Source organism: Colobus angolensis, unplaced genomic scaffold (assembly GCF_000951035.1).
Source record: "Colobus angolensis palliatus isolate OR3802 unplaced genomic scaffold, Cang.pa_1.0 Scaffold111, whole genome shotgun sequence".
Classification (NCBI taxonomy): Eukaryota; Metazoa; Chordata; class Mammalia; order Primates; family Cercopithecidae; genus Colobus; species Colobus angolensis.
Window position 1 is genome coordinate 7,569,148 of NW_012112142.1, and position 27,955 is coordinate 7,597,102.

Genomic DNA, 27,955 nt, shown 5'->3' on the forward strand with positions numbered 1-27,955 from the left:
CCCAGCTAAACTGGCAAATTAACAAAATGTGGGGGTTTTAGCTCTACTACTCTGCAAGCCCTCTTGGATTTTTACCACAGTGCTCATGGTATCCACCCTACAGCTGCTCCAAATCCTCCAGCTCTGCTTCTTCAAAACAAATAAACCCTTGTTGCTTCCCCATCTCCTCCCCAAACAAATCTCATTTTTCTAAATATCAGGGCAGAGGTTTGATGATCTGGCTAATTCATGCTTATTAGTCATGATGCTTAGTCCTTCCAGAGAATATTTTCATTTTAAGGGGAAAATGGCAAGGGGATAGAACATATATTTGAGAGAAAGTAATCTCTGGTCTGTTCTCTGGCCTTTTGATATCTGGCACCAAAAAAGCTGAAAGTAAAACCAAATTAACCAGCCTGAGATCTTACATAAGCTGACCATCCCGTTCTATTTCTCTCCCTTTTCCAAGTGTCCAGCAAGGTCATAGGGCACTCCCACATGGGGCAAATCACCTGTGACTCCTCCCAACCCCAACCACATATAAAACTTCCTCAAACCTACAAGAAGTCATTGTTTCAGGATGATCCACATGTGGGAATAATAAGCCAAAAAGCACAATTCAGAAGGTCTCAATTATTATTTCACCCAAAGCTAGTCCTGGAAATATTATTCTGGTTTTTTTCTTTTAATTTAAAATATTATGACAAATGTTTTTGTATGGTTTTCAAAATTGCTGGTTTTTTTCAGCCACGTTTTTTTTCGTTTTCTTTTTAACAGTTGCTGGCTGGCCGGTGTTCTTTCTGCTCTATGAACTAGCAATGGAGGGTGGAAGACAGCTGCACTTTAAATGAATCTGAAAGATCTGAAAATATCTTCTCCTGCCCACCTAATATTGCAGAAATAGAAGAAGAAGAAAAATAATAAAGCAGAAGATAAACATCAGGAAAGAAAAAGTACGAGAAAGGTACTTTGTATATGATCTATAGACTACCGTCTTAAAATTTCAAATTAAAGTAGATTTGGCAATAGAAAAATTCTGAAACAAATAACATTGTAGTTGTCTAGATGTCTGCTTCCATCGATGTATAATAATTTATGTACTTTTACAATTTATGTAAAAGTAACATAAAGTAATGGCTGAAACAGTATCTATTCATCTATTAATAACCCAAAACAAATGCCACAAATAATGCATTTAAGAACAGTTGCTCAGAAAAGAAAAAAAATTAAAATAACAAGCTTCACATTTTGCCTAGGATTTAACACGAATCCACTAAAAGATCTGGGTATAAAATCCTACTCATGACTATATTATTTTATCTGTTTCTAGTAATATTATAGATGAAAACGATAAAATTAACCATAAGCCAATGTCAATGATAAAATCCTGGAGAGGGTTTCACTGTCTTATCTCCATGTCTACTTGGCTGTGTGGATAGAAACCTAAGTAGTGACCTTGTGCTTTTTCAAAAAAGAACTTCCAGGCTGAGCATGGTAGTTCATGCCTGTAACCCCAGACCTTTGAGAAGCTGAGGTGGGAGGATCCCTTGAAGTCAGGAGTTCAAGGCTGCAGTAAGCTATGACTGCACGACTGCACTCCAGCCTGGGCAACAGGGCCAGATCTTGTCTCAAAAAACCAAACCAAAACAAAAAGCCAAAAAATAACTTTCATGTAAACTGAAGACTGGAGCCCTGAGAGGACTGTGGAAGAGAAACTGCAAAAGCCAGGGGCACCCACTCCACCCTAAGGCACCCCTCCTGCTGGAAGCCTCTGCAACCACCTCAGTGGCTCTGCCCAGAACCCAACCTTCAAGTTTAAAGCTGATTTGTATCTCCTCTTAAAACTTTCTTTCTTCATCTCCAAGCTATTAATACCTACACCTCTCCCCAACACCAAAACTATTACAAAAAACATGCAGACTAGGATTACAAACATATAATAACTATACATAGTAGTATATATGTATTATAGTAACTCCTACGGAACACCTTTGTGCTAGTTTTTCTTAGTCTTGATCTTTCATTGTGTTTTCCCTGGTCTATTTTATCAGTAATTCTTTTCTATTTTATTGTATGTCTACCTATAAACTGATTTAAGTCCTTTCTACACTGAAACACACATATATTCCATCACCACACAGGTTGAAACACCATGTGTTATATGTATCAGAGTTGAGTGAGTAAGCTTTTCTGTGGTTACTCCTGGGTGTGTAAGAGTTAGCTGTAGCCTCTATCCAGTGTGTAAGAGTTGGTTGCAGTCTCTGTCCACACCTCTATTCAATTTAGCATACAGTGCTGTAATTACATGCTAACCTTCTGGGGCAGGCACAGTTCCTGAGGAGTTTATCATGTGCTTTAAATGTCTGAATGAAAACAAATTTAGACACGCAGGAACACAAGGCATAATGCCTTATTTTAATTTTTAAAGTAAATATTATTGCTAATTAATCCCAAATATTTAAAAACTTAAAAAAAAAAACTTCAATTAGACTGAAAGTTTTTGTTAAAACAGACATGTCATAAAAACACATTCACAGCCGGGCACAGTGGCTCATGCCTGTAATCCCAGCATTTTGGGAGGCTGAGGCAGGCGGATCACAAGGTCAGGAGTTCGAGACCAGCCTGGCCAACAAGGTGAAACCCCGTCTCTACTAAAAATACAAAAATTAGCTGGGCATGGTGGCAGGCATCTGTAATCACAGCTACTCAGAAGGCTGAGGCAGGAGAACCGTTTGAACCTGGAAGGCAGAGGTTGCAGTGAGCTGAGATTGTGCCATTGCACTCCAGCCCGGGTGACAGGGCGAGATTCCATCTCAAAAAACAAAAACAAAAACACATTCACAATGTGGTGAAGCAAGACATTTTTTAAAGTTTTCCACTTTTTTTTGGAGACGGAGTTTCGCTCTTGTTGCCCAGGCTGGAGTACAATGACGTGATCTTGGCTCACCGCAACCTCCGCCTCCCAGGTTCAAGTGATTCTCCTGCCTCAGCCTCCCGAGTAGCTGGGATTACAGGCATGCACCACCACGCTCACCTAATTTTGTATTTTTAGTAGAGATGGGGTTTCTCCATGTTCATCAGGCTGGTCTCGAACTCCCGACCTAAGATGATCCACCCGCCTCGGCCTCCCAAAGTGCTGGGATTACAGGCATGAGCCACCGCGCCTGGCCCATTTCTGTTTTTTAAAAACATTAATTTTATTACATCTCCACTCTTGTCTTTTTAATATTCTGTGTGACAAAATGAAAAGTGCACAAAAAGCACCAGTGTGAGCTGTGAGCTGAACTAGCTGCTTTTTTTTACGCAAAACTATTTGTTAGCTCAAGATAATTGTAGATTCATATGCGGTTTTAAGGATAATAGAGAAATCCTACTTAACAGAATCAAAATATTACAGACTATCACAGAATATTACAAAATTATCACAATCAGAATATTGACATTGATATAGTCAAGATACAATTTCCATTACCTCAGAGATCCCTTACTTTGCTATTTTATGGCTACACCCATTCCCCTTCCCCTCTTTCCTCTTCTTGGCTCCTGGTGGGAACTAATCTGTCATCCATTTCTATAATTTTAAGACTTTCTCTTCAAGGTAAAATTTACCAAGACACGAATTACACAGTGACTGAGGCAGCCAAAGTGTGAAAACATGCATTCAGTCAACAGGTGAAGAGGATTTTACATGAATTTTAAACAGCTGGCAGCCATCATGCTGAAAATGAAAGCACCTGGAAGCTAATGTCAGGGTGTTACCTTAAAGATCAAAACTGAAATCTCAGAATTTCAAGCTCAGATTTAATATGCCCTTTTAAGCTGATTAAGTTCAAAGTGCAAAAGATTAATTTTCAAGAACCATGTGAAAAACACTAAAAAAAAAAAGGCCAATGGCAGGTAATCTCCATTAAGGCATTTTTAATAGCAGAAGATAGCAACTGAATGGTCTTCTCAATACCAGAATTAGATGACTTGCTTAACCACTGTCAGCATTTACTCTGGTAAGAAAAAATAAACCCTACATTTAATTCAACCACTAATAAGTAGCCTTGATTCTGAAGACTAGTAAAAGTCCAAGTAAATAGTCCACCTGTTAAATCATCAGCAGGGTCATAGTCTTCAGAAGCTCCAGGAACTTTCTCTTTCCTGTAAGTATTCACACATTTGCAAAAAAAGAAATTCCTAACATTTTCTACTTTCCCAAAGATCTATCTTTCAGCAATGGTCAAAGTAGCAAATTTCAACAAAAGGAAGGTTTTTCTCCTTTCACACTTGTCATTGTTAACTATAACAAACACAAGTTGTGGCAAATGTTTCCATAATTTGTTTTTCTCCACTACCATTTTTTAAAACTGTTTTATGCTGTTTTATTTATAAGAAAATAAATGACATAGGTTAAGGAAAAACAACAATTACTCTGGTCCGTAATATTATTTTTGTCAAAGAAATAGAGATAGTACACTCTAAAGAACAATTCCAAAACTTGCACTGAGCCGAATAACAAAAAGCATGGACTTCTCCCCAACTTCCCCACCCACTTAAAGACAACTTATCCCATTCCGTCAGAGGGCTAATCTTCATTAAGATATCAGAAGGAAAATTTTGGAAAGAGCAATTTTCTATCTGTATCCAAACATGCAAAATTAAAAATGCTGGAAGATTTAAAAGACTAGCTCATTAGCATCTCTTCTGAATTCAAGACAACTTCATCTAGACAATTGGACTTGATGACTTGCCTGCATACCTTAAACCAGTGGTTCTCAAACTTTTGCAGTATCAGTTTCACTTGGAGAACTTGTTACAACAAAGATGGCTGGCCCCATCTCCAGAGTCTGATTCAGTACTGTCAGTCTGTGGAAGGGTTTAAGAATTTGTATTTCTACACATTCATCCATTGAAGAGCACTTAGGTTAATTTCATACCTTGGCTATTGTAAATAATGCTACAGTGAACATAGTAGTGCAGACATCTCTTTCACACACTGATTTGACCTCCTTTGGACATATACCCAGTTGTGAGACTGCTGGATCATATGGTAGTCCGTCCTATTTTTAATTTTTTGAGGAACCGCCATACTGTCTTCCACAATGGCTGTCCCCTTTCTCTACATCCTTGCCAACACTTGGTATCTTTCATCTTTTTGATAACAGCTATTCTAACAGGTGAAAGGTATATCTTACTGCAGTTTTTGCATTTCCTGATGATTACTGATGTTGAACTTTTTTTTTCAAATTAAATACTATTCAGCCTTAAAAAAGGAAATTGTCACTTGTGACACCTGGCGGACATTACTGTTAAGTGAAATAAGTCAGGCACAGAAAGATGAATACTGCACAATCTCACTTACACTTGGAATCTAAAATAGTCACCGACTCATAAAAGTAAAGTGTAGAATTAGAATGGTGGTTACCAGAGGCTGCAGGGAGGGGTGAACATGGAAAGAGGAAATGTTGGTTTCAAAGCGTACAAACCTTAAGCTAGGAGTGAGTAGTAAGTTTTGGTGATCTATTGCACAGCATGGTGACTATAGCTAACAAAACATTGTGTATTTCAAAATTGCTAAGAGTGGGTTCTTTTTTTTTTTTTTTTTTTTTTTAAAGAGGGTGGTTTTTTTTTTTTTTTTTTTTTTTTTGAGACAGGGTGTCTCTCTTACCCAGGCTAGAGTACAGTGACATGGTGATAGCTCACTATAGGCTTGACCTCCTAGGCTCAAGTGATCCTCCTGACTTAGCTTCTGAATAGGTAGGACTATAGGTACATGCCACCATGCCTAGTTAATTAAAAAAAAAAAAAAAAATTAAGACGGGGTCTTGCTATGTTGCCTAGGCTAGGGGTGGATTTTAAATGTACTCACCAAAAAGAAATTAATATGGTGGAAAAAAAAAAAAGGTTCAGCTGGGCTCGATGGCTCACGCCTGTAATCCCAGCACTTTGGGAGGCCGAGGCAGGTGGATCACCTGAGGTCAGGAGTTTGAGACCAGTGTGGCCGACATTCCGTCTTTACTAAAAATACATAAATTAGCTGGGCGTGGTGAAGCACATCTGTAATCCCAGCTACTCGGGAGGCTGAGGCAGGAGAATCTCTTGATCCCAGGAGGCAGAGGTTGCAGTGAGCTGAGATCGTGCCACTGCAGTCCAGCCTGGGCAACAGAGCAAGACTCCACCTCAATAAAAAAAAAGGTTCAGAGAATAGTCAGTAAAAAGAAATTAAAAACAACAAACAAAAACAAAGAAATAAGCAAATACACATGGGAGGTGACAGGTGTGTTAATTAGCCTCATTTGTTCATTTCACAATGTATACTCATACCAAAACACAACACTACTTCACAAATATATACAATTATTTGTCAATTTTAAAATAATAATTAGCTTTTCTAACAAGTTCAAGGTAGTGCTGATGCTACTAGTCTGTGGATGACACTTTGAAAACCACTACTCTAAACCTAAATATTCTCAATTTTTGAGTTTTTTCCAAGATTCATTGGGACCTCAGCAGAAAACACCAAGTTTGGGAGACTTAAATACGTTAAACTGCTAAACTGTTCTTTGAGATACTTCATCAGGGTAAAATAGTGACAAAGTTCAAAATCATTCAGTGTTGAGCTGTGCATACGTGCAGCTTAGACTTCCAGACCCCCTTTTTCTGATTTCACAGAAATAATACCCAGGTGTACTCTATAGGGCTTTACAGGGGGAAATGACTTTCCAATTCTGGCAGTGTGAGGGGCTAGAGCCCCTTGCACTTTTTTTTTTTGAGATGGAGTTTCACTCTTGTCCCCCAGGCTGGAGTGCAATGTCATGATCTCAGCTCACCACAACCTGCACCTTTTGGGTTCAAGGGATTTTTCTTCCTCAGCCTCCTGAGTAGCTGGGATTACAGGCGCCCCCACCTCGCCAGGCTTATTTTTATATTTTTAGTAGAGATGGGATTTCACTATGTTGCATTTTTTTTTAACCGGATTTTTCTAAGACAGGGTCTCACTACACTGCCCAGGCTAGAACGTAATGGCTATTTACAGCCACAATCATAGTGTGCTGCAGCCTTCAACTCTGGGGCTCAAGTGATCTTCCCACCTCAGCCTCCTGAGTAGCTGAGACTATAGGCACATACCACTACATCTGGCTGCTTCTTGCACTTTGATTTAGTAGAGTACCTCTGCTTCACAGTGGTCTCTGGAAAAAGTCCTTTGTTCCAATTCCCACATCAGTCACTTCACAATGTGAAAAATATACATAAAATCTTGATATGTTCAAATTAAATAGATCTTAGCCTCAGCTTCCATGTTTTCCAGAATTGTTCTATTCTATCTATGACTCACAAGATTCCTGGGTAAAGGGGAGGCTGAAATGGCATTTGTGGAGTCTCAAAATGCCTATGTAAGCCAGTTTTCCACCTCTTCCCCATTATTTTATTAGCACATATGTTATTAAGAGTAACAAATTCATCTCAGTATTGGTTTTAACTTTTCACCTTGTATCAGAGGTGTAATAGCCATAAAATGATCAAAGAAGGGAAGAAGATGGTCAAAAGGTATAGACAAACTGAAAATTCAGCTCTAAAAAAATGGCCAAATGACGATATTAAATTAAAAGTCAGCCTTATCATTTAACAGCATTTATCAAATTATGCTTGTTGCTAAAAATGGAGATGTTAATAATATGCACAGTGCCTGCCCTCATCGAGCTTTATTTACTGTCTTGCAGAGAAGACCAACAGAACAATCATTACAAGTGTGACGAACATTCTAAAGAAATTCAGGTTGCTACGGGAAATGAGACCTAACCTCCCCAAGTGGAATAGGGAGGTATGTGTGGAGAAGGAGGTATCAAGAAAGGTTTCCCAATGAAACTGACCTCCATCACACAACTACTTAGTTTATTAAGTAATGACTATGTGCCAGACATGAATGATAAATAAGCATGGACTAGGCAAAGAGGGAGGAGAAATAGGTACAGATATAGGAAACGTGCATGGAATGTTTCCACAGAACTCAAGCACACAAAGCATGTAAGAGTACAAAGGAAGTTGGAAAGGGAGGCAAGGACTAGAATGTGCAGACCTCTCTAGAGGACTTCCCAAGAGCAGTGAAAAGCAGGACAACAAGAGAATCATGTCTGCATCTTAAAAGATCCCTCTCTGTTGCATATGCAGTAGAATTAAAATCTTCCCTATGTATTAATACTTTTTAAGGTTACTACGAGGATTGGAAAAATCATGTGCCTAAATAATAATGCTGGTACATATTACTTATCCACTACATTTTACTCTCCAGAACTCTCAGCTCCATTTCCATTTCTGGCTAGAAGAGGGACATGTACCTCTGTGTTGAGTTTAGAAAAAAGAACACTGCATCACAGCTGATATAACAAGCAGTAAAGAATGCCTGTATTGGAACTGGTAAGGAGAATTCAGCACAGTTGTTAGAAAAAAGGCAATGCTCTCTTAGCCAAGAGCAACTGTAACAAAATGTAACTTTTAGAAGGATACAGTAAAAATGAGTTATCTAGAAATAAATCTAGTATGTGCAAGGGCTGTATGGAGAAACTTAAAAGTGTACTAACTAATATTATGCTTAAGAGCATACTATGCCAGTCTTCCCCAAATGAAATCAATGAAATTCCAATAAATTCCCAAAGTGTTTTTCACAGGACTTAACAAGGTAATCCTAAAGTATATAATCTAGAAATCACAAAAACATAATGTTGGATGAACATAAACAAGTCATACAAAGAAACTCCAATATTATATAACATTTTTAAATACATAAAATATTACATATTGTCATGGACTCATACGTATGTAATAACAGTATAAAAACATGCATGCGAATGATAAGCGTCAGATTCAGAACAGTGGTTACCAAAGGGAGCAAGATCAGAGGAGCAAAAACAGGGATTCCAGTTTACACGTAATCTTTTATTGCTTAAAATGAGTAGTGGATACAAAGATGTTTGTTATACTATTCATCTTTAAAATCTTTTTAAAAAATATGTCTTAAATATTCCACAAAAATACAGAATGCCTTTTATTTGAAAACCATGTATTACGCGATCTAGTTTAGTAATTCCCAAACACCAATCCAATAGCTACATCAGTAACACCTGAAGTACTTGTTAAAAACACAGATTACCAGGCTATCCCAGGATCAGGATTTCTGGGAGGAGAGCCATGTGATTCTAATGTACAGCCTTAGTACCCCAGTAACTATTAACAGCCAATCCATTAATGAAATTGGTCCCAATCTGACAATGAGACATGTAAGTGCTTGAATATCTAATCACTTTCCAATGATCCAACTGTCTACAATGTAGATTCTAACTTGAGGGCAAAACCGTACAAATTTTAAAATATATCCTTTACTGTACCTTTCCAAAAGACTATACATGTTAAAAACTAGGTATATTTATAAAGTAATAGTATCAAATAATTCCATAGAAGAACACAATTCCTTCATATTCACCACAGGAAACATGCCACAGCAAAAGTCACAGAGACGATAAAAAATGCTGTTCTTAAGTTCAAAATGGTTTAAGTCACTGGCAACTATCCTCATGATGTACTTCCTTCAAGCATATAGACAGCAATACTGCATTTCTTTCCTAATTTTCTTCCCTTAGAATACAATTCATAGCTAATTTTATCTAGAGAAATGCAGAGAACCATGTGAGACATAAAAAATAAATGTAGAAAGAAAATTTATTAAAAATTAGAGGTATTAGCACTACAATGACAATTGTCATAGCCTGCTCCCAAGACATAATGTTAACTAGAGATGATTAAGCTGTTAAAATGTATGAAACACTCAAGGGCCTTCTCTCTTACATACACACAGACACACACATACAGTTTCCCTGAATATTTTTAAATTACAACTAAAAATAAGGAAAGGGATTATTTTGATGTTCTAAACAACACAAATCTGGTACTGGGCACACAAACCGTATCAATATAAAATAACTCACTTACCAGGGCTTTCTACTCGCTTATAGTGGTAGGGATTGATGCAGACCTCCTTCTGCTTGGAACCAAAAGGAAACTCACAGCATTCCAGTGGTTTTAGTTCATGGTGGCTCTGAAGATCCGGCCAGCGCCATACACGGCAGTAAATGACATGAGGCAGTCCCTTCCGGTGGGAGACTTGCAGCCTGCCATCCAAAGAGCGGGGAATGGTGACACAGTTACTTGGTTGCCCTGGGCAGCTCAAGGCCTTCTCCAGTTCCTCCATGGCACCTTTCTTTTTCTTCAGTTTTTTCACCAAAGCATCAACAGCTTTCTCTGCCCATTTTTCTTCTTCATCGCCCTGTTTCCACCCAAGAAGTCTCTTCACAGCTGGACTTGTAAAGGAAAATAAACTTGTCACATTCATAATGACAGCACTAGTTATATAGTCCTTAGATACGGTGAAATAAAGGCGTCTTCAAATGCAAAAAGACAGCAGATTTGTTTATTTACAGAGAAGTCTCTTTAATTTCTTAGTTTGAAGTCCAGAAAAGTAGAAATTACCATTCCTAGTGTTTAAAAAAGTAACCCAGTCAGCACCTACAAAAGAAAAAAAAAATGGTTAGAATCATCTCTACCATACAACCAAATTTATTAAGTAATCACCATGTGCTAGGTACTATTTTAAGTGCTTTTATGTAATATGGTATACTGTGCACTGAATTGTGACCCCTTAAATTCATATGCGGAAGCCCTAGCTCTCAGTATGACTATATTTAGAGACGGAGCCTCTAAGAAAGTAATTAAAGTTAAATAAGGTCATCAGGGTGGGGCCCTAATCTGACAGGACTGGTGGTCTTAAGATTGCTATCTCCCTCCTCCAGCCTCTATGCCCACACACTGAGGGCACTGCAAGAAGGCGATCATCTGCAAGCCAGGAAGAGGGCCCTCACCAGAGCCTGGATTGTCCAGAACCTTGATCTTGGACTTTCCAGACTCCAGAATAAAGATAAAATCTATTTCTGCTATTTAAGCCACCCAGTCTATGATATTTTATTATGGCAACCAAAGCAGACTGATATATAGCATTTAATGCTTTTCACAATCCTTTGAGCTAGGTAATACAGTTGCTGCCACTTTTCAGATGAGTAAACTGAGAAGCAGTTTAAAAAGTAAGCCACTGTTAGCAAAAGCTCTGGGATAAAAGCAACAAAGTTAAAAAGTCCAAGTTCTCCAAAGACATTGTAATATTTTACATTTAGATTCACTTATAACCTCTAAAAATATATTTCAAAACACCTCAATCAACAAAAACTGAAAGCAACAGGGAGTAAAAAAAAAAAAAAATTAGTCTAATATCTCTATTTTTTGGTTTGTTCTACAAATATATCTTATGCTAAAAGAAAATTCCTATTATATAAATGTAGTAATATTTTAGGGTATTTCTTCAGTGAACAAGCCTGTGTCTATGGGTTACAGGGCAAATAGGACAGGAAATACATCCCCTGCTTTAAAAATTTTGCTATTTATTGACATAAAAGGAATAAAGCACATGGACACATACTGTACCAAATTCTTCAGCCAAGTTGCTTCACTTAAACTTTCTATTTACCCTTCAGCACATGAAGATATAAAATGTGAAAAAGGTTAAGGAGGCTAACTTTGTACAAACCCTGGCTAAACTGGAGTAGCACATATCAGACCAACCTCCTTCCAAACAAACAAGCCAGAAAACAAACAAAAGCCCAGTTTTTTAAAGGCATCAAAGAGGAACCAAGGCACGCAGGACTTGAGGGGGCCAAGATCCTAGAGAGAGGGGAAATGCAATGAAGTGAGCAGAATATTTGTCACCACTCTTCCTTTCCAGGGATTTGCCGATAGCTATGCTGTGAGCAGCAAAAGGTCTAGGAGCCAAGCAGAAAGAGGTAACTAAGAGGCTTACAAACTAAGCAGAGCTTCTAGTAGCCTCACAGTGCTGAAGAACCCCAAAATAACAACCCACAACAAATGGAGTTGAGGGCCTGCTGAGGAGAAACCCTGGTAAATAGTCTAGGCTTTCAATGGAGTCTCCTGGAGGAATATGCCCCAGTTTAAGGGCAAAAATGAAATGGAGCAGTCTTTACAACCAACCTAGAATCATCTTAATCCTAGCCTTGGTCTAGGTGATGTGTATTGCTCTCTAACAGCTTGCCAGAAGAAAAACAATTTCACTATAGAGGAAGACAACATCAACCTTAGTCACTACAATTTTAAATTCACAGTGTATAGCAATGAACCAAAAGTTATCAAGCATACCAAGAACAGGACCAAATGACCAAAACAAAACAGAATAGAAACAGACCTAAGGGGTGACCCAGGTAATGGAGTTACCAGAAACAGACTTTAAAGTATTAATGATTACTACTTTGTATGTCAAGAAAAGAGAAGACAAGGTTGAAGATTTTAACAGAGAACTAGAACCCATAAAGAAGAATGAAATAAAAATTCTAAAACTAAAAATATAGTAACTAATGAGACTTTAAATAGGATGAACTTATCAACAGGCTAGATACAGTAGAATAAAAGATTAGTGAGCAAGAAGATTGGTAAAAAATGCTCATATTAATGCAAAGAGAGGGAAGAAAATGAAAAATAAAGAACTGAAGAGACATAATGGATCTAGTGAAAGGTCTAGCACCACATAAGTAGAGTCTTAAAGGAAAAGAAGAAAGACTGTAACAGAGCAATATTTTTAGATACTAGTCAAGGATTTTTCCAAAACTGTCAACAGACATCTAACCATACATTCACGAAGCCCTACAGCTTCCAAGGATACACACAGAGAAATCCACAAATTTCAATGTGTCATATTACAGTAAAATTCCTGAAAACCTAAGACAAAACTCTTTAAAAAGCTACATTACCTTCAAGTAAGTACAATCAGGTTGACAGCTGACATTTCAGCATAAACAATGGAAACCAGAAGACAATGAAATGACATCATTAGTGCCAAATGTAAATAGCTGGTAACTTAAAACTCTACATTTAGAGGAAAAACACATTCAAAAAATGATTGTGAAATAAAGATGCTTTCCAACAATCAAAATCTGAGAAAACTGGTTTACAGTAGATTGTCACTAAAAGAAATACTAACAGGAATTCTTCAGACAGAAGGAGAAAGATTCTAGAAATAAGCAAAGAACTGCAGGAAATGAGGAAGAGCTCCTGAAGAGGAAATAAGGGTAAGTTTAAATGAATACCAACTTCACAAAACAACAATAGGAATGTCTTATGATGTTTAAAATATATGTAGAATTAAAATGTATGGCAACAGCAAAAAGAGATAAATGAAGTTAGCATTCTAAGGTCCTTGTGTTATCCAGTCCGTGGTAAAGTATAATTTATTATTAGTATAATAAGTTATGAATTCATGTCATAATAAAGCAACAACTGAGAGAATACATTAAAAATTATAACAAGCTAATAGATGGGTTAAAAATATGGAACTAAAAAAATACATATGATTGGCTCAGTGTGGTAGATCATGCCTGTAATCCCAGCACTCTGGGAAGCCAAAGTAGGGGGATAGCTTCAGGAGCTCCAGAGTAGCCTGGACAGCACAGCAAAACCTTATCTCTACAAGAAGTAAAAAAGTAGTTTGGCAAGATGGCATGTGCCTGTAGTCTCAGCCACCCAGGGGGTAGAGGCAGGAGGACTGCTTGAGCCTAGGAGTTATGATAGGCATTATGATCATGCCACTGCACTCCAACCTGAGTGACAGAGTGAGAGCTGTCTCTAAAAATCAAATACAAATCTTAAAAATGATTAATGCAAAATATATGAAAAGCAGACAACAGATGAGACAAACAGAAAATAGTAAGATTTAGATATAATCCCAAAGTATAAGCAATCACTTAAATATAAACAGACTAAAATATGACAACTAAGAGATAAAGTTAGGGGGAACACTATTTAACTAGATTGTACTTAAAAGAGACACACATTAAATATAAGAACACAAGATTGAAAGCAAAAGAGTGGAAAAATATATACTATGCATATTCTACCCAAAAAGCTGGCATAGCTATCCATTCAGATAAAATAGACTTTAAAGTAAGAGGTATCACCAGAAAGTTTTAAAGAGAAAAAAGAAAAAAAGGACATTTAATACTGATGAGTTGAGCCACCATGTAGATTTTTAAATTCCAAATTTTATGTAAATAGTAACAGCCTCAAAATTCATAGAGCAAAAGACTAACAATCACAATGACAGGCAAACCCACAATCCTAGTGGGAGATTAACATAGTAAATGATAAAACAAGCAAACAAAAATCAACTGATACAGGAAAAAAAGTGTTTAAAAACTTGATCCAATTTATATACATATTATCACAGCACTCAACAACTGTACGATTCATAACACTTTCAAATACACATGGAATACGTACTGAACTTGACCATATAATGAACAACAAACCAAATCTCAATCTGTATCAAAAGACTAAAATCATACAGAATATATTCTTTGATCTTAGTATAACTAAGAAATCAATAAAAACATTGTTATTGAAGAGAACCAAACTTTAAAATAACCCAAGGGTCAAAGAAGAAATTACAGCGGAAATAGAAAATATTTTTAACTGAATGATTGTAAAAATAACACAGCAAAAATGTAGGATGTGGCTCAAGGCACAGAGAGAAATTTATAGTCTTAAATGCATATATTAGAAAATGAAAAAAGCTGAAAACTAACACTCTAATACCCACCAAAGATCGTTTAAAAGGAAAAATAAATCCAAAGAAAGAAGAAAATGAAAGCAGAAATTTAAAGCATACTAAAGAAAACCTATAAAATTAAAGTTGATTCTTTGAAAATACTAATAAAATTGGATAAATCCCTAGCAAAACTGATACATAAAAAAGAGAAGGCACAAATTACCAATAAATGGATTAGAATGGGGGAAACCATTAGTGAGCCTCAGAAATTAAAAAAATATTATAAATAGCTGTCACGGCAAATTGTGCATGTCTACAGCTACATTGTGATAATCTACACATCTGTCGTCTTCACTACAGGAAATGAAAATGATGTGGGACTCCAACTTATTATTTTCTTGCCTTTGGAACTTGGCATAGTACCTGGCACATAGCTGATTCTCACCAAATGCCTGATGAATAATTTAGCTCCCTGAAGAATTTAGAAAGCCAAATATGGAGTGTCAACTTCATTTGGGAGGCTATAGGGAGACTGCTGTTTTCCTTCTTAAAGAGTTCACTCAAATTTACTAGTTTTTTTGAAGTTGGCATGATTTTCATTTAATATTAAAGGAAAGAGAAAACAAAACTATGCTATTATCAAGAGTCACACCTGGTCAGAGTGTACCTATTGATATGATAATTTCCTTTTTACTAAAAGGTTAGTTTTGCAAAAGAACAAGAACTTTTCTCTAGGCTTCTAGGAACAATTTATACAGGGAGTGTATTTCTTCATATTCTATATGTCCATTTCTTCTACTTCAAAAACAGCTTTTTAACATTTAACCAATGCTTTTTAAACAGAATGGCTAAGTTTGTATCAAAATAACTTGGGGCTATTTTAAAATATATAACAAATACATTTAAACAAATACCCCCAAAATCACTTGTTATATAAAGCAAGAGTGTTGGGCAATGCAGTATGTAAGAACCACCATTTCAGATTTTCGTTTTAACTATTCAAATCGGCATTCATTCAACAAAGCTGTATTAAGTGCCTCCTAAGTGCCTAGCACAGTGCTAGACACAGGAGACACAGAGGCAAACATGTCTAACATCCTGGAGGAGCTCACAATCCATTGGGAAAGCCAGTGTGTAAACAACTAACTCCCATAAAGCAAATTGCTAACCTGTATGCTAATTCTAAAGGACTTTACTGAGATGTTTTATTAGGTGACCTTCCAGGGACTCAGTCAGAAGAAATGCTATGATTATACCGTTGCCCATGGGCACAAGAATAATAGAAGAGGAGGCCCACATGCTGTGCATTTACCTACTATTAACCAATACCATGTGATAAAGGCTACAAAACAAGTATCAGCACCACTCTGGTCTGAATATTTGTATCCCCTCCCTAAATTCACGTTGAAATCCTAACCCCAAAGGTGATAGAACTAGTTAGATGAGCCCTTTGGGAGGTGATTAGGTCATGAGGATGGTGCCCTCATGAATAGAATTAGTGCCCTTATAAAAGAGATCCCAGAGAGATCTCTCTTCCCTTCCACCATGTGAGGTTACAGTGAGAAGAGGCCATCCAGGTACCCTGACCTTGGATTTCCCAATTACTATAACTTTGAGAAATAAATTTCTGTTGTTTATAAGCCACTCAGTCTATATGGTATTTTGTTATAGCAGCCTACAAACAATAATATATAAAAACAGAAAAGGAAAGAACAATTCCAGAGATTCCAGAACTTCTTTTTCCAAGAGAAAACATCAGACTTAAAGGATAAGCAGAATTTTGCAAAACAACAGAGCAGACATTTTGTGTGTTCATTACTTGACAAACACTGTTCACTGCTGTTTATATATTAACCAGTTTAATCTCAGCAACAATGCCTTAGTATTTACTGTGAAGTAAATACTATCATTTTCTTTATTTTACACGTAAGGAAAATAAAATATAGAAAAGTTAAGCATCTTGTCCAAAGTTACGTAGACAGCTATAAGTGGCAGAACCTGGATCTGAACCTATTTTGCCTGGCTCTAAAGCCAGAATTTTTAAACCACTTTTCCAAATGGTTTGTTTTAATAGACACGTGATAGAAATGCTAGGGTTTAATCCAGCTGGAGATGACACAAGCTGATATGAAGGCAGGGGCAAGACTGAAGAATCTTATCATGTGGACAAGTGGAAGGTTTTACATCTGAGAATTAGCATGATTAGATCTACATTTTAGAAAGACAACTAGGGTAATATCTTCAATACAGAAAACTTTCTTCATACTGGGAGCAAAAAAAAAAAAAAATTTTAAACCAAGGGCATCCAAACACTATAGAAGCCAGTTGGGTGGTAAATGTCATGAAGCCACTCACAAAAATTAGAGTGAAAGGAGCACAGCACTTTGCATATAAACATGCACAGACAAAACAAAATGCAGGCTGATGACTAATTTTCACCTGAGTTAAGCATTTTTTAATATACAAGTCAAACAGGTGACCTACCTCCTATAAGGAACTCAAATGAGTCCATGATATTATGGCCTTGGCAAGACAACTACTTTTTTTCTGCCCCTTTTTGTACTTCCTGCCTTAGTTTATGTCAAAAGCTAAGTGGCCTTATCAGTTTAAAGTGCAAAATAAAAACATGAGTCAGCAAACAGAGATTTCCTTCCTTGTTGTCCAAATATAAACATTTCACACTGACAAAAAAGTATTCATCTAGTAAAAAAAAAAAAAAACAAAAAAAAACCCAGCAGCCTTAAAAATATTGAGATCTTTATTCCAGCAACTTTACCTTCAGAAATTTACTTTAAGGAAATATTCTGAACCGGAAAGGGAAAATAGTTTTCGCACAAAGATTTTCATCAGAGCATTATTTATAATTGGGAAAAAAGGAGAAACATCTAATAATTGAAAAATAGCTAAGTAAACTGCATACAACCACTCAATGGAATATTATATAGCCCTTAAAAATTATGTTCATAAAGACTATGTAATAATTTGGGGAAAACTGTAAGCAGAACATAAAATGGTTGGTTATATGTACCATGAACAACTATGTAAATATATGAAAACATTAACCATGACGGGGTTTGGAAGATTAGTAATGTGTCTCTCTCCTCCTTTTCTCAACTTTTCAAACACTCTTTAACGAAAAAATGTAACTTTTGATTTTTTTTAAAAAGCCTTTCTATGCAAATACTTGCTAATTACAAAAAAAAAAACCCACAAAAATCAATTCATTAGCTCAAGCCACATCTATACTCTAAATCAGGTTGGATTTATAATGTGATCTGGTTGGAGAAGTAAAAAAAATATAATGTAGTTTAAAGCAGTGTTCAAAATTCAGAACGTTTTCCTAAGGAGTCTCACCCATGGGAAGGATTTCTATCAGAATTGCTGGAAGTGAAATTAGAAAGATACTCTTATACTACTCAACATGGCTATTTAATTTTCCAACTTATGTGTTATTCCTTAATATTAAAAGAAAAAAATGTTAAAGTACTCTTAACTGCTGTGTAACTTGCTTTATATTTAAAGTAAACCTAATCAGCCAATTGCAGAAGAAATGGGCATTTTCTTCATCTTGGCCTCATCTAGTAAAGCAACAAGTAAATTATCCAACTCTTGTGAATATCAACAAAATACACTCTCTTCCATTTAATATGTTACAGATGACAAATTCCCACAGAAAGTTTTTTTAAATTACTCTAATTTGTACATGAAGATATAATTTGTTTTTTAAAGGGAGGAGTAACCACCAAATGTTACAACTCAAGTACCTTTAATAAAAAGATGAAGAAACAAATAATGTCCAACCACTCTCTGTATCAGCTTCAGACTAGAGGCTGTTTTATAATTCTTGCACCAGCATGGAATTCAACAGACTAAACAAATGCTCCCATTAAATATGGAGGGAATAATTATATTATTCAATAAAATAAACAAAAAAATACAGGCTACAAAAAGTGACTGGGGGAAAAAATATCCAAAAACTGTCAGTACTTTAAGAAAGGCAAACAACAGAAGATAAATGGTCTATTGTCAAATGAAGCAGGCAACTATTTTCTCCTCCTACTTCTTGTTCTTTGGTTCATTACTCTTTCTTAACTAATAGTAAAAAATCATGGCACAAAGATCAAAAGAATTAAGGAACTAAAAGTACAGGGTATTGATTAACTTCACTTTGAAAATGTTTAACAGCTGGATACTTTTTTTTTTTTAAAGACAACTTTATAAAAATTCTGTTTGATTGGCCGGGCGTGGTGGCTCACGCCTGCAATCCCAGCACTTTGGGAGGCCGAGGAGGGTGGATCACGGGTCAGGAGTTCAAGATCAGCCTGGCCAACATGGCAAAACACTGTATCTACTAAAAATACAAAAATAAGCTGGGCATGGTAGTGTACGCCTGTAGACCCAGCTACTTGGGAGGCTGAGGCAAGAGAATCGCTTGAACAGGAAGGTGGAGGTCGCAGTGAACCAAGATTGTGCCACTGTACTACAGCCTGGGTGACAGATTGAGACTCCGCCTCAAAAAAAAAAAAAAAAAATCTGTTTGATCCATTTTTTTTTCTTTTGGAAACACATATTTCCAAGTAACTAAAACTCCATATGTGTGTTTCCAGACTTACATCACCAGGTATCTTCTTAATCAGATAGACTGGTCTTGTGAATACACAGAAAAAGCAAGACTTGAGCTCCCAAAGTAGACCTATGGTGGGCTTCAGAGTGATCATAAGCAAACTGCATGAATTTTGTAGTTCAGTATTTTTAATATATGAAACCATTTCACAATATACCTCATTAGATGCCATGGAGATGTAAGATCTCTCAGAGACATGTTGTAGAAAGTGATCAAAATTAACTGGCAATATTAATTAGTGTTACAGAATGTATGTGTCATCGATCCTAACATCCAATTTTGGATAGGATTCAAGGCCTGGTGAGGTTAACTCTTGCCTTGTTTGAGATGTTTAAATTAAAACATCAAAAAAGGTCAACGGGGAACATGCCAGGGGACCTGTAATGTAATTCTCATTACTCTAAAATAAACTACTTTTTCTAACCTGCTCCATTTCACTTAGGTACTCAAGTCCACTGTATAGTCCCAACAAAGATGGAATTGTCCAAATAGATCATGATTCCAAAGGATAATAAATTCATTAATTCATTTTCAATTTATTGAAAAATTCCTGACACTTATAGAAACCACAGACTCACAGAAGATTATACACTAAAGATGTAGGGTTAAAAATGCATAAAAACACAAAGGTTGCAAAAACCATATTATTTCAGCAATTTAATGCCAATAAATATTTTAAAACGTAAAGAGCAATCCATCATTGCTTGCATCTTTCAAGCCATCTTGTAAGCAAAGAACTGCAATGACATTTATTGGTAAAAGATGAAAAATTCACAAAATGGGAGGGGGATAATCATACTCAATCGCCCTAAATAAAATCAGGCTGAATTAATCAGAAGTCCAGAAGAATTGGGAACTTACAAACTTTGATAAAGCTGAAATAACTATTAGTTAAATGTGGAACAGCAGACAACCCACGAGACAATGGCCCAGCAAGAGGGCTGAGGCAGAAACTGCCATCTGCTCACATTTCCAAACACAGAAATAGTACCCCTAAAAAACAGTACCCCTAAAAATGAAGACAGGTGGAGACAGAACTCTGGAATAAGTAGAACACAATGATGAGTAGTGGACAGTAGGAATTGTAAATGGTTCCTAACAAAAAGAATGAAAGATTACCGTACAGCTCCTTAAGAAAAATGATAAATCTCTATCTACCCTTAAGGCAGACAGGCAAAAGACAAGTTAAAATTTGCTATACAATTCCAATGACATTACAGTGAATATAAAAACAGAAATGGATCTAGTTATTTCAGTGCCAGAAAATACCCTAAAGTAGCAATGTTCTTTGATCTGGTTCAACAAATAATATCTTCAAACGCTTCTTTAACCCAGTTACTCCAATTAGGAGCTAACCAGGTTTTCAGACACAGTTAAGCCCTTACTGGTTCTTGGAAACTGTGGCTTTAAGTGAAACAATGTAAAACAAAATTGATTTTAGCATCGGCTAATTTACATAAACAAGAGTTAAGTTCCTACAGGACATTTCTGGTCACAAAAACATCACCAAACTTCTAAGACCCAAAACACTTCTAAAATTAACACTGAAATAAATGTGAGCCATATATACATTTAAGAAAGATTAACAGAAACAAGATAATTATTTACCCAATTATTCCAATTCAGGGTTGCAGTGGCCCGAGCTGATCCAGCAGCTCAGGGTACAAGGTGGGAACCATCCATGAACAGGACACCATTTAATGGCAGGGCGCACTCACACACACACCTACATTCACTGCAATGGGGACAATGTAGACATACTAATTCATCTAACGTGCACACCTTTGGGATATGAGAGGAAACTAGAGTAGCCAGAGAAAACCCAAGCAGACATGGGGAGAATATGTAAACTCCACACTGGCAGTGGCCTAAGCTGGGAATGTTTTTTCTCATCATCGTTACAAGGAAATGGCATTGAACAAAATGAGGTTGTTTGAGGACCTGCTGTATTTGTCTGTATTTGTATTGGAGGAGGAAACAGGTGAAGTGCTTGCATTCCTTTTTCCTGTTTTAAAACAGCAGTTAGCCCTCAACTTTCAACATTTGCCTCAATCTCAAATGAGTCAAATTTAGCTAAATAAAACTCACCACTAAGCAAAATAAGTGAGAAAAAAAAAAAAAAACAAACCCTAGAACAGAAAGAAAAATGAAAATGGATAAAACCTTGCTCTTTACTAATTCTAATGTACTTCATAAAGTACAGCGCTTAATTTCATTGCTAAAAAGGCTCAAATGAACTCTATTTCGATTTAATCCATAGGGGAAAAAATGTATTTAAACAAAATTCCTACACAAGAAAGCCATATGGAGACCCACAGAGAACACAGAACTCTGCTGGTCTCAGTTCACAGCAGCAGGAGAGTCCTACTGTCACAAATACCCACAAGTAAAGTCAAGTAAAGTTCCATCTTACTGAGCCTCTTACTATTCAGCCTTGATCTGGTTACTTCCAAACACCCTCCAACCTTCCATACATGGGACTGACGATGCAGAATAGCTAGTTTGACATGTTTCCCACTGAAAATTTATTTTTGTCAGAGATTAATTTTCTAAATCTGGAGAAATTGGGGGTTGGAAGTAGGAGAGAGGTTCGGCTCATGAAAACCTATTTATAGTCATGCAATAATGCAGGTACTGTTGCCTTTAAAGCACAGACACTGACAGCAAGTCTTCCAGTCTCTCCAGTAAGACTTAAGTGACATGCTAGCAAGAGATGCAATGTGGTCCCTCAACAGAGTTAAGCAGAAATCTTAGGAATCAAAAAGAAAAGGAATACATGTAGACTGAATTCCAGCTTACTACTTACCACTTGTAAGTTCACTGAAGTTGTGAAATTTCAGCCAAACAATTTCAAAAGTAGCATCTCCTTGATGAAAAGGAAGCAAGGAACTTATGGATGTCACAATGACAAGAGTCTCTAAGGATATAACTGTAGTTTATGTATTTTAGGTGTGCCAAGTATGCTATTAACATATCTTCATTGTATCAGAAAATTATTTAAGAGTTTTTTCTGGTTCTGTTCTGCATACACAAAACCTTCCATCCTGACAAATCTAGGCTGCTAATAGAGTACCTGGTTAATTTTTCTTAATCATAGAGATTCACTATAAAATAGCAGCTGTCACATCTGTTTTCTCATTAGATGATTACTTGAAGAGTTAAGGCAATTAAAAGTTTTCTCATTGTCCCCAACTTCAACAAATAAAGTTGGCTTTTGAATATCTTCTTGCCATTTCCTCTAAAAGTTGTACAACATTCCTTAATCCTATTGAATCCCCATTCCCAAATTCATGCTTTTAATGGCATACTGTCCTTCAGGACATGGTAGCCTTTCAAGATATCCAGCTCCCCATAAGCTTACCCTGATAAAGTCCATTCACATTCATGTCAACTCAAACATTGTAAAGACTCCTGGCCTAAAATGCTCACTCCTCAAACACAGGAAAGATTGAAGACCACTGACATTTTAAGCTTTAATTTTATTGACTACCCCAGAAAAAAGTCTACGGTAGTTGTCTCCTAGAAAAAAACTATTCTCTTTGAGTCAGTTATCCTAAAATAGCAATTTTAGACTACAAAGAATGCTAAATGTGGTAGATTTCCGTAAGTGGCTAGTTATGAATGATTCATCAGTAACTAATAAACGAAATTATTTGAGTTACCACCTTACACAAGCATTATACTGGTTGTTTTTACAAACATTACATTGACGCCTCACACCAATCCTTCAAGGTAGAAATCATTATCTCAATTTTACTAATAAACTTGAGGCTCAGAGGTTAAAGTAACTTTCTCCAGACCATATTCTGGTAAGTAGTAGATCTACATTTTAAACCAGTACTGACTAATACTAAAGTCCCTCAGTCAAGCTTTTTTAAAAAAAGTAATCCAAATGTCAAATTCACACATGAAAATGGAATCAACTACAGGAGGAAAAAACTATCCCTTTAAAAAAAAAAAAGAAACAAAAAACCTGTTGTATTTCATGTTTTGGAACATATTTCTCTCTCTCCACTGATCTCACAGGTGCCGTTTATGACAACAAACATGCACATCTGTAGGGGTGAACTGACAGACACAAAGCAGGACGGCCTGAACTCTCTTCCTATATTTAGATCCTTCAGCTCAGCTCTTAATTGCATAATTTAATCAGGACCCTCTAGAAGGGAAACACATCTATATTCATCACAGGCATCAAAGGAAACATCTTTACAAGTTATATCCTTTTACAAACCAACATATGGTCTCACGCCACTTTCCCAATTGTTGAACTCCTCCTCTGGGAAGAGCATGGAATTTTATTTCTTTTTATCACTTGAAAAAATCACTTCCCTCCTAATTCAGTAAAACTGGGTGGAGGCCACTTCCTCCACAGGTGAGAGAAATAAAACTTGTTGATCTGTCATTGTCAGGAATTTTAAAGTTAACCATTTATTTTACATATTTTCAAAATGGAAACAAAAGGCAAACAAAACCCAGAATGAGAAATTGGGGCACATTCTCCATGCTTTCAAATAAAACCTCTACCTATTTTTTTGTCATTTTAAGATGGTTTCTAAATTAGAAAACAAGTGTCTTTAACTTGAATAGGTTTGAACTGCAGCTTTCCACTTAGTAGCTGTACTTTGAAGAAAACAACTCTGAGCCTCAATTTGCTTTTCCACAAAATTGTGATACCATCACCCAATCCACCAGGTTATGCAGATTAAACATAAATATGAAAGGCTTACTTCAAAATTATAACATGCTGAAAAACAAAGTGATTTATTAACAAAGCAAGTTCACAAATAAAGCTAATTTTAATATTTTGCATATCTAAAAAAATGAGGTTTACAGTCTAGTTTTTGTCTGTTTAATGAAGCTCTAACTTCATACAAAAAGAGAAAAACTGATAACCAGTACAGTCATACAATTCACTCAATAAACAGCTATCACAAGCCAGGCACTATTCTAAGCACTAGAAACACAGCACTGAAAGAGACACAAAAAGTTTTTCAAAGTCTGTGCCTGTGCCTTGGTGGGGCCTACATTCTGGTGGTCAAGGAAAGCCTCATTGTGAATGTGATATCTGAACAGCCCCCTGAAAAGGAATTATCTGGGGAAGTGCATTCCAAGCAGAGAGAAGGGCAATTGCAAAAGCCATTTAAGCCATTTAGCAAGGATGATCCTGAGATGTTCAAGGAATGGCAAGGAGTCCTCACCAAGGCTAGAATGGAGTAAGTGTGGGGACAGAAATGAGAGATGAGGCCAGAGAGGTCACAGGGGAAGGTATGTGCAGGACCCACAGAGACTTCAGAGCTTTTGATCCAAATTGAGATGGAAACACTGGGAGATCTGAGCAGAGAAGAGCCATCATCCAACTTACAGTTTAATAGAATTACTATGGCTTGCTGGGTTGAGAACACATTGAAAGATGCAGGGATGGAAATAGGGAGTGGTGGGTAGGGAGATTAGTTAGGAAGCTATGCCAATTGTTAAGGTACAAGATGATAAAGATTTCAACCAGCGTGGCAGAAGTCGTCAGATTCTGGATATATTCTCAAAGCACAGATGTGAACAAATAATACTTTACTGCTTATATAAATAAATAAAATAATTAACTGTAAGGTTGGAGAATTGTTTAACTTTCAGAAATACAAAATCCCATATTATGGGGACTATGAGACTGAGTGAGATTTTTTTTTCTTTTTTTATGGAATCTTTCTACCCAGAGATTGAGTATCTGAGATAGGACCAAAGACAAGGCCACTGGTGGAAAAATAGTTCAAGAATTATGGACTAAATGTCCATAATTCCTGTACAGGAATACAGGTTGAGTATCTCCCTTATCTGAAATGCCTGGGACCAGACGGTGTTTCAGATTCCAGATATTTTTGAATGTTAGAATATTCTGAATATACATAATGAGACATCTTGGGGATGGGACCTAAGTCTAAACATAAAATTCATGTATGTTTCATCTATACCTTATGCACATAGGCTGAAGAGTAATTTTTCTTTTTTTCTTCAGACATGGTCTTGCTCTGTCGCCCAGGCTGGAGTGCAGTGGCATGGCTCACTGCAGCCTAGACCTCCCAGGTTCAAGAGATCCTCCCACCTCAGCCTCCTGAACAGTTGAGACTATGGGCAAATGCCATCTCGCCTGGCTAATTTTTGGATTTTTATTAGTGACAGGGTTTTGCCACATTGCCCAGGCTGGTCTCAAACTTCTGGGCTAAATGATCCACTGCTTCAGCCTCCCAAAGGGTTACGATTACTGGCATGAGCCACCATGTCTGGCCAATTTTATATAATAATTTTAATAATTTTGTGCACAAAAAAAGTTTTGACTATGACCTGTCACATGAAGTCAGGTGCAGAATTTTCCACTTGTGATGCCATATCAGTCCTCAAAAAGTTTTGGATCTTGGAGCATTCTGAATTTTCGGATTAGGGTTGGTCAACCTATAGTATAAAGGGAATAACAACTAGGAGTTAAATCTTGTAGGAATTAGGGTGAACGATATGGGCAGTGGGGCAGAAAATGACTAACAAGGAAGGGTAATGAGTGGTATAATTTTACGTGATAGTCGAAGCTGGGGGTTTTTTACAGAGGATGGTAGAATGGTCTGAAGGCGGCAATAAGAGGTAAGAGGTTTATGGGAGAAACCAGGCACGGCTTGAGAGAGCCACAGGGGAAATAGCTCCCTCAGATGAGCACACACAAAGATCTATGTTCAAGTATATTTGTGTTCTAAATAACCCAGGTGCCTAACAATAATGGAATGATTAAATAAATTATGGTACATTCGACTATGATGTAACTGTTAACAAAATAAGAAAAAACAGATGGACTTTCATGTACAATACTACCATGAAAAGAAAACCATACCACAGCTGTTCAGTAAGAAGTGGTAAAAAGGACCTATAATATGGTCTCTTTCTAAAAACACAAATAGAAACAAAAACTGTCTATGTATATACATGAGCATTTTTAAAGGCCTGGAAAAAAATAAACAAAACTGAACAAGTAGTTACCTTTAGCAGAGAGCTGGGTACAAGGGAGTGCAGGAGAGCCTACTACTTTTACTTTTAACCAATTGCTGCTTTCAAATTTAAAACCCCAATAATAAAAATAAATAAAAACTGACAGTAGGTAAGAGAGTTATTTCTACATGGCTCTAGAAGACAGCATTATGACCAACAGGTGGCAAGATATATCTTCTTATAAAGGAAAAAAAAATTGAAAGTGTATCTGCATAGGATTTTCAGAGAAATGTATTCTGGTAAAATACATCACCCTATTCTGGGTTAATATGATATGGATAGGAGTGGAATATACTCTTTTATTAAGGATTCAGGCACATAACCAAAAAATTCCATTTCACAAAATGGCATATTATAGCAAAAAAGTAAGTTTCCCTCCCATTTTAGACCCTTACTCCCCTTTCTATTAATTATTCACATCAAATTTTTCAATGCATGAATTTCTTACTAAATAAAAATGTTCGATGTTACTCAAATATCTTCACGAGCAATTTGGTCCTGCACTTTTTCCATTACAGAAATCTGTTATTTGAAAGAATAACTTCTAAAAATAAAAGTCTATCTAACCACTGAAACAAACATTGACATCGGCCAGATTTCACTCTCCCTCATATGACAATCAATGATAGACTTTTTCAATCTCCCAAACTGGACTGGAATTGCAAACATTCACTTGGCCGCCTCAGAGGAGAAACTGAACAAACAGCAGCAACCCCCTCTTCCAGAATGTGAGAGCTCCCTCCACCTAAGAGCTAAAAGAAGCATATGCAAAGTTTTTCACTGGTTTTAGAGAAATAATGCTTTAGATATATGCAAGCATTACCTATAGAATTAGGTGAGACCTGTACCCATGAATCTAGTCCTTTCTACCTCTGATCACTTGTTCAGTACAGTCTTATCTGCTAACTTCCCCAAAGTAACTTATTTACCAATTACAATGGAAAAACCTAAGACAGCATTCTCAGACTTCAGAACCCAAGTTCTCCTCCTTTACATGCTCAGCTACTAAGAAGGCTTTCATTTCCATTAATCCAGTATTTAACTGAACAAAATTTTAAGCCCTTATCACCAACATAAACGTGCAGTAGAAAGAAAATGAGTTATAACACAGTTCCCATCACCATCAAGCTTATAGTAATGAAGTGTGTATGGGAGAGATGGGAGAACTATATCATATGGTAGACAGTGATAAGAGTCACAGGACTGCCTGTTCAGGCTCTTCATCCGAGGAGAAACATACATGCAGACAGAGCAGCCTACAGTCTGTGCTACAATGACATCTTCCACGCATGCTGAGCTCTGTGTTACTTATCCTACAATGGAAATCCAAATGGTCCAAATATCAACCAGCTGTTTCAGTGGGTGTGAAAAATGGAATGGATAATCCAAAGCAGCCTTACTAGTAATTAACTATTGCTTTGACAATGTATTATGATTCAACAAAGAAAGCTTTTAATCATTGATATTTTGCTTACACTATTAATAAAGCTACAATATGCCCTGAGAACACAGTAAATTCTAGAGAAACGCTTCTTTAAGATTCAAAAATTGCTGTGGAAAATCTGTAAATGGATGACAGTTAACTCTAGTGTTTCAGTATATTACAAAAACATAAAGACAAACATTTTATGTCATATAAATCATTCTTTCTCTTGGAATTCAGAGTACAGGCAAAAAAAACAGACTTT

At 36.6% G+C, this 27,955-nt stretch overlaps 1 protein-coding gene and 1 long non-coding RNA gene across 4 annotated transcripts in view; one reads left to right on the forward strand and one right to left on the reverse strand.

Moving 5' to 3' along the window:
• The window catches only part of SMAD1 (SMAD family member 1), a 75,373-nt gene that overhangs the window by 33,375 nt on the left and 14,043 nt on the right, over window positions 1-27,955 (reverse strand). For 2 of the 3 annotated variants that reach the window (XM_011956958.1, XM_011956953.1), the window contains exon 2: window positions 9,949-10,521. In XM_011956958.1, coding sequence (XP_011812348.1) covers window positions 9,949-10,348 — 400 coding nt within the window. In that variant the 5' untranslated portion in view covers window positions 10,349-10,521. Of the gene's footprint in view, window positions 1-9,948; window positions 10,522-11,593; window positions 11,728-27,955 lie in introns of all 3 variants that reach the window. The other variant, XM_011956967.1, reaches the window with a different exon arrangement.
• Window positions 21,880-27,776, forward strand: LOC105522418. The gene is made up of 2 exons (XR_001003439.1): window positions 21,880-21,982; window positions 26,786-27,776. It is a non-coding gene; the product is annotated as an uncharacterized LOC105522418 (long non-coding RNA).